Source organism: Eptatretus burgeri, chromosome 20 (assembly GCF_056783735.1).
Source record: "Eptatretus burgeri isolate ZD-2024b chromosome 20, Ebu_testis_v1, whole genome shotgun sequence".
NCBI classification, from domain to species: Eukaryota; Metazoa; Chordata; class Myxini; order Myxiniformes; family Myxinidae; genus Eptatretus; species Eptatretus burgeri.
In genome coordinates this window covers 2178771-2186825 of record NC_140980.1, presented here as the reverse complement: position 1 = coordinate 2186825, position 8055 = coordinate 2178771, and the positions used below count along the sequence as shown (strand labels likewise).

Here is an 8055-nt window from a genome sequence, read left to right as displayed (position 1 = left end):
CCCCCACCCCATATACTTTCTCAATAATCCTCTGGAAGAAGTCCTTTCATTCAAGCTTCTGGGTCTCACTATCTGCTATAATCTTTCCTGGGAAAGCCACATTTCCCAGCTGGCCTCCAAAGCCGGTCGCCGACTCGGGATCCTCCATCGTTCAAAGTCCTTCCTCGACCCACCTGAGCTCCTGACTGCATACATAGCTTTTTTCAGCAGCCTGATGGAGTACTGCTCTCCTCTATGGGCTGGTGCTGCTGCCTCTCACCTTTCTCGGCTTCACGCTGTGGAAACCAAGATATTTAGGATCATTGCTATCTCCCGCGCTGAGGCTGAGTCTTTGGGCCTATCACTCACTATCTCACCGCAGGCAGGTCGGTGGTCTTTCTGTCATCTCCCGTTTCCTCTCCGGTCTCGCCACCCCCCCCCCCCCCCCGCTCTATCTGCAGGTCTGTTTGGCAGCCATATTTAACACAAAATCACACCTTATCTGATCAATGCAAGACTTTCTATTTGTGATCGACTTCCTAATTTGAGGCGAGTTTAAAGTTATGATGTCAAAGGTCACCTGGTCAGTCAGTCATTTTAAATTGAAAAATCAAATCCTTAAACAATCTTCTTCTCCGAAACCGCCTTACAGATCGACGCGAAACTTCATATATATTTTTGCGCCCACGGGTACTGAGACACCGGCTTGTTACTCAGGGGCATTCATCCCCGGTTGTCCTCGGAAGAGCCGACCTTGGGCCACCGCTCACAATTAACGTTGTGGTACAGTGGGTTGTTTTAGAACCACGAACGCCACCCAGTTAACCATGAGTTCCAGTGTCAGGTCAGGTCAGGTATGGGAGCATGTGCCAGAACAGCTTGTCGCTGCGTCCACTTTCCACCAGTACTCCAGGGGCCTACGTCTGGCCATCCCCCCAGGCAGCATCCCCATCTCCTTGAGGTGCCGGTCAATCTGCTGCAACCACGAGGCACGTGGTCGGTCCATTGGCCTCCTCCACTCACGAGACTCCTTCGCTGAGAGAATCTGGTGAGCAGGATCAGCGTCAGGAAAACGAGCCACATGTCCATACAGCCACAACTGACGCTCACGGACCATGCAGGAAACAAATCTCATTCGAGTCTCTCTCAGCAACCGCTCGTTGGACACTAAATCTGACCAGCGATAGCCAAAGATTCTCCGAAGAGACCTGGTACCAAAGGAATTAAGTCTCCATCTCAGATCCTTGGTCAGAGTCCAAGTCTTACATCCATAGAGCAAGACTGGAAGCATCAAGGATCTGAAGACTCAGACTTTCGTCCTCCCGCACAGGTACCGGCAGCACCACACCCCATGATCCAGTGAATCCATGACACCCCAGGCCCGACCCAGACGTCTATTGACCTCTGACTCACAGCCAGCAGAGACATGAATATCACTGCCAAGGTAAGTGAATCTCTCCACGACCTCAACATCCTCACCACAAACAGACACAGACAGGACAGCAGCATCCAAGATGTCACCGAAAGCCTGGATCTTAGTTTTGACCCAAGAAACCCGTAATCCCAGCGGCTCCGACTCCTCATTCAGCACCTCGAGGGCCCTCAAAAGGATGTCTAAAGTCTCCGCAAAGATGACTGCATCATCTGCGAAATCAAGGTCCGAGATCTTGACATTTCCCAAACAATGCACCGCAGCTTGATCTCTCCGACATCCTCCCTAGAATCCAGTCCATACAAGTGCTGAAAAGTGTGGGAGCCAGTACACACCCCTGACGAACTCCAGTAACAACTGGAAATAAGTCAGAGATAGTACTACCACATCTCACAGCACTCTCAGTACCAGAGTGGAGTTCAGACATCAGATCGATCAGTTTTGGTGGCACCCCACGAAGACCAAGAATCCTCCAGAGGGAATCCCGATTCACTGAATCGAACGCTTTGCAGAGATCAACATCGGCTGCAAGCAGCCCCTGCCAAAACTCTCGTCTGTGTTCGGTGAGGACCCGAATAGCAAGGATACGGTGAATCGTTGACCTCTTTGGTGTAAAGCCTGACTGCTCTGGACGCTGGTGCTCAAGCAGATGGTGGCAAACCCTATCAAGAATTATCTGAGCAAAGATCTTACCCGGCACTGAGAGCAGCCTCACCCCTCGGTAGTAGTTGCAGTCTTGGCGATCACTCTTCCCTTTCCAGATAGGGACAACAAGGCCCCTCTTCCAATCAGTTGGGATGATGCCTGTGTTCCAGGCAGAGCACAGAACTGCATGCAACGACACGACTTCAGCTTTTCCACCAGCCTTGAGAAGTTCAGAATGGATGCCACAGATCCCAGGAGCTTTACCCCGTTTCAACCGGTTCACCGCAACCCGTGTTTCCACAAGCGAAGGTGGACCACAGTTGATTCGAGGGTCAGCAATAGGGATTGTAACACCCTTGACGTCCAACTCGACAGATGGGGGATCAGCCTGGTACAACCGCTCAAAATAACCGGCCCAGCAGGCCTTCACTTCAGACTCCTCTGTCAAGAGCCTACCACTCTCTGCTCTAACTGCAGTGCTCCGAGGGATGGGCTTGGATGAACGCAATGCGCAAATTCCCCTGTAAGCGGGACGAGAATCACCTGTCCACAGTTGATGCTCTACCCCCTCACATATTCCTCGCACATAGGCCTCCTTGTCCACCCTTAGTGCACGTACAGTTTTATGCCTCAGCTCCCTCAACAGCTCAGATGGTACCATTCCCCAGATTTAAGGTGCAGCTTTAGAGTTGCTACAACAAGCCGGTGGTCAGTATTGAGGAACTGAGCACTCCGGTAGACCCTGCAGTTCTGGATCATCCTCCAACGACCGTCAACGAGGACATGGTCAATCTCCTTTGCCACACCGCAAGCGTTGGAATACCAAGTCCAGCGATGAGCTTGTGGGCACTGAAACCATGAACCAGCCACCCGAAGTCCATGACTTCTTGCAAAGTCAAGGAACTTCGTGCTATTCTGGTTCATAGTTCCTGACCCATGGGGACCAACACACGTCTCATAACCATCCCTATCAGTTCCAGTCGATGCGTTGAAATCCCCCAAGACTAGAAGTGTATCTCGTCTGGGGCACTGATCAACCACAGACTGTAGAGTGGCGTAGAATGTGTCCTTCACGGTGAGATCACTTGCCTCAGTCAGAACAAAAACAGAGACCAGGGAAATGACACCTAAGGAGTGACGAATCCTTCGTCTCATCATATGCTCGTTGACCGGTGTTACCTCAATTATCATTGGTGTCAGCTTATTGGACTCAGCTACAGCAACTCCTTGGGTATGGTAACCATCAGAGCCACCAGACCAATAGTAGGTGTAACCACCCACCATTATCTCGCCGCAATCCGGTCTCCGAACCTCAGAGAGTGCTGCAATACCGATGTCCAAACGCTTGAGCTCAGATGATAACAGAGACAGGTGATCATCCTCTCTTAGGGATAGAACATTCCAGGCACCCACCCGAAGGGACCGCCTCAGGTTAATCCAAGGAGACCGCCGTCTGGTGGACGACACTTCAGCACCACTCCGACACTCTCCCGCAATCTGACTAGGGAAGGTTACCCCGTGGTTTCCCTCCTATCATCAAAGATTGGGGGTCCCAAAGGCTTTTCCCCAATCCCGTCATCCGGTGAGCTGCCCTGCGAAGGGAAGCTGCACAGGAGGTACTCCCACGGAGTGAGTTTTCAGATTTTTTTTTGCGTTTTTGTGTTTTGCGAAATGAAGGGTTTTACAGTGGCCGGAGTGCAAATCCTGCCACCAACCTCCTAATAAAAAGAAAGCAAATTGCAGGAGGACGTCCGCGGACACAGTTGGGCACTAGATATGGATGGCCGTTGGCTCACAAGAAGCTCCTCCGCCCTTTGACAGGTTTTGTTTTTAATCCTGCTGGGTGTCCAGATCCAAACACCCTCCTCACCAAAAAACCTGGTGGGAGAAACGGTTTTGTCGCCGACAACCCGACCACGGAACAGGATAGTACAGGTTTACATGATACCTGTAGCAGGTCACAGATCTAACCTGACCTGACTTCCAGTGTCCACCGTCGAATTATGCCGTTTAACTCGAGGTCACGTGGTTACCTGAGCGGGGAGCGCACCCTCAGCAAAGCACCAATGTTATCTCGATTAGATTTTTATTTGGGCGGCCGAGCGTTTTAACCGCTGGTGCCTGCTGACTATTTTTCGTCAAATCTGTGGGAATTACCTCCCAGTCTGTCGAGGTTCGGACAATGCCAGACCAATGGAAGGAAAATACAAACACGGACAGGTTTGTCTTCGACTTCTTGCTCGCTTCTCTTCTCGTTATTTGCGTGCTTACACCCGCTTCTTGCTCGCTTCTCGCGCTTACTTCTCGGCTCGCAGAGTCCGCCCCAAGCTCACCCCACCCCACTTGTGTACGGTTACCATGATGACCCGTGCGCTCTCAAAAAAGGCAGGTGTTGGCCCTCGCGAAAGAAATGTGTGTAAACGTGTCTGTCTTAAAGAAAAATGCTTCCCATAAGAGAGGGGATCTATTATTTACCCTTCTCAACGCATCACATTTAAAATCCCGTTAGACGTGGGGATGGGGCTTATCTGAACATTTTCTTTCGGAAATAACTGTCTGAGGACCTGGATGTGTGGATGCATCATTCATCAGACCAGATTCTGAAATCCGTAATAATATGATCGACGAACAATGAGAGTTAAGGTTTGAGAGTAAAAAATGTCTAAGGTCACGTGTTGGTGCAGCGATATTGGATTGAAGTTAAAAGGTTTAAAAATCTTCTTCTGTGAAACCACTGAACCAACTGATGCAAAACTTTAGATGCATCATTGAGTCCCGGCGACATGATAAAAGTTTGAAAATGAAAATGTGATCGGTCAAGTGGTTTCAGAGAAAATGATTTTGAAACTTTTTCCTTCAATCCAATATCTCTGACAAACCATGTGACCTTTGATGTCATTGTGATCGCACCTTTTTCCACATGGGTCGTGGATATATTTAAAGTTTTGCTTCAATGAGTAAAGTGGTTCCAGACAAATACATTTTTAAACGTTTTCCTTCCATCAAATATGGCCAGCAAACCTCGTGAATTATGAGGTCACACTGATCAAACTTCATTCCTCATGGCTCACATTTTTGTAAGCGTCCACGTTGAAACGACTGCTCGCAGTTATGAGTGGCAGTTCTTGGGACAAACTCGCCATGAGAAATATAGTTTGAGAAAAAAGATAAAATAGGACAGCATCGTCATCGCAACGGGCGGAGTGGGACGGCATCGTCATCGGAACAGGCGGCGTAGGATGGCATCGTCGTTGGCACGAGCCTCATCCGGTACCCGACACAACTACTCTCATTGTTGTTGTTATAACGGCCTGGGGTTCGGGGCTCACCACGAGAGGAAGCACTCGAGTTTCTCCCCAACACCCGATCCTGAGGCCACCGACCACAGGTAACTCCGTGATCCAACGGGCTGTATTTCTTACGCAGCCGTCGTCGCTTGATTTAGACTGCCGGCTTTGCAGGTTTATGCTTCTCTGTTTCCGCGATACCTTTCTGTTGGTACGGCAACCGAACTAGAGACCACACCCTCAGCACCACACCTGGTGATCTGCTGAGCGGGACAGGTATGTGCAGCACCCGCTAATCGAGCAAATCAGGTGGGGTACAACTTCCCATTAAACTATACTTGTCAACTGTGTCTAACCAACAAAGGAAAAGACAATTGAGACAGTTTGGAAATATCAACAAATAATTATTTTTTACACACACAAAAGTAATCATTTAACAGCGTAACATTTTCATTACCTCCACCACCGAAGGTGAATGAAGGTGATGTTTTCGTCCCTGTCGGTCTGTCTGTCTGTTTGTTTGTTTCTTTGTGAACAAAATATCTCAAAAAGTTGTGTCCTGAATTCGGACGAAATTTGGTGGAGAGCTTGGATATGTGACACACGACAAAATGATTCGATTTTGGTGAAGATCCACATCCGGTTCTGGATCCGAGAAGTTTTTGAGTGATTCTTCACCATTAAGAGATCTGGACTGAAGCAACATGTAGCAGGATATCTCCAAAAGTTACGGACGGATTCGGACAAAACTTGGTGGATGAGTTGGGTGGTTGACAAAAACAAGCCGATTAAATTTTAGTTCACGTCTGAATTCATATCCGGCCTATCAGTGGGATACAAGACGTAAACTGATCAGCCTGGCAGAGGTACGCTCTCTTCCGAGTGCCCTTCTGGATTACACAGCATTTATCTTGTGACTTTCAACAACCAACTCTCCTCCTCTCATCACACCTCCTTCCCTCCCCTTTCCTCATCGTTTTAAATCCCCTTTCTTCCTTCCATTTTTTCGATAACTTGGAATACTGAATGGTTTTGTTGGGCTTGTTATTTTGTCAATTATATTTTTGGGGAAACACTTGAGTGGCTTTAATACCTCTCCAATTGTACAATCGGGGACTTGAATTAATGGGAATTAAATAACCGCACACAATACTTATGTTGATTTAATTGTTCCACACAGGACCTGGACCTTGGTTGCTGTATGAATGTGCGGGCAGGCGGTGGTGCTCTCAGTGAGATGGTGCGAGAGCTGCCCAGACTGCGCCGACTGGTGTTAACGACTAACCTCTCCGTCAGCGACACTGACCTCGAATCACTCGCCAATCACTGCCCTTTACTGGAGAAACTGGACATACTGGGTATGGTAATTGAGGAGATTATGGGAATTGATGGGGATGGATCCAAGAGGGTCACAAAGGTTGCTCGATGTGGAAGGAAAATAAAAATTGCAAGTAGAAACGAGAATGGCACTTGGTGGTGTGTGTAACCTCCTCCAGGCGGAACAGTTTACGTTTTGTCGTCCACTGACAGGCTGGATCTTCATTGGGACCTGAACCAAAATCTTATCGGCTTGTTCTTGTCACCTAGACAACTCATCCACCAAATTTCATCCGAATCCGTCCATATAACGTTTTGAGATATCGGTTTTCACCCCCGATCTCTCAATGGTGAAGAACCACTCAAAAAATTCTCGTATCCGGTTCCAGATCTTCACCAAAATTGAATCATTTAGTCCTTATCGTCCTTATTTTGTCCTTATATCTGTGTGCGTGTGGCAGGCGCTTCACAAGTGACCCCTGGAGGGATTTTTCACCTGCTTGATACCTGTCGGCATATGCGCTTCCTTGACGTTTCCTTCTGCTTCCCAGTGGATGAGGAGATGGCTGTCCAACTAGAACATCGCTTTCCACACGTCTACATCAAGTATACCGGCTACCAGTGAGGTCACATGACCTGCTCAGAGCCGCACACACCTGAGGAGCACTCTGATCCGTGCATGAGAAACCGATTGTATCATGTCGGTGATGATCGTCCAAATGCTGAACTTCATTAGAACCAAAGCTACAAGTGTCGAGTTATCATCACGTTTATCAAATGTGACGTTTTATGAATTTTTTTTGTTGATGAGAAATCAACTGAAAGGATTCCTTTTATTGATCAATATAATCCATCAAACGTTCAAAATGATAAATGTGCCAATAGATGTTACCAAACTCATGACACCCTTTTTGGAGTGTTCTTCTTTCACCTTTCACCCCCCTGCAGATGAAGCAAAACATGACAAAAACATGAAGTCAACAGAATTAAACTTTATTAACAATGAGAAAATCGACATCATGCAAACAATTCGAGTGCAAGACACAAACTTGACGAACAAACAAAAAGCATGACGTCGTTAACAAACTATGACGTCACCTGGAAAATGCAAATCCAAACAATGTCCATGTGTGGCGAGTATCGCTTTTAGTAAACTGTGCTGTGTACGAAGGCACGGAAACGAATCAGGCGTACCTGTGGGGCTGACCCTGAGGGAGGCCCCACAGAGAGGGCGGGCGGGGGAGTGCGGGAGGCCCCCCAGAGCGGGGCGGGCGGGGAGTGCGGGAGGTTCCCCACAGAGGGGCGGGCAGAGGAGTGCGGGAGGCCTCCCTGAGAGGAGTGGGCAGGGGAGTGCGGGCGACCCCCCAGAGAGGTGTGGGCGGGGGAGCGCAGGAG

The 8055-nt window shown here is 48.7% G+C and overlaps 1 protein-coding gene across 1 annotated transcript; it reads left to right on the top strand.

The window, feature by feature from the left end:
- The first annotated feature begins 5935 nt into the window (after positions 1–5935).
- Positions 5936–7609, top strand: LOC147008305 (F-box/LRR-repeat protein 4-like). The gene is made up of 2 exons (XM_085865263.1): positions 5936–6701; positions 7122–7609. The coding sequence occupies exons 1-2, from the start codon at positions 6545–6547 to the stop codon at positions 7283–7285; spliced, it is 321 nt and encodes a 106-aa protein (XP_085721389.1). The 5' UTR covers positions 5936–6544; the 3' UTR covers positions 7286–7609.
- Positions 7610–8055: the final 446 nt, after the last annotated feature.

Bases quoted from the DNA above. Each gene is read 5' to 3' on its own strand.
- LOC147008305 (XM_085865263.1), top strand. From the start codon at position 6,545: ATGAATGTGCGGGCAGGCGGTGGTGCTCTCAGTGAGATGGTGCGAGAG. The intron at 6,702-7,121 runs GTATGGTAATTG...TGCGTGTGGCAG, and splicing joins GGAGAAACTGGACATACTGG to GCGCTTCACAAGTGACCCCT.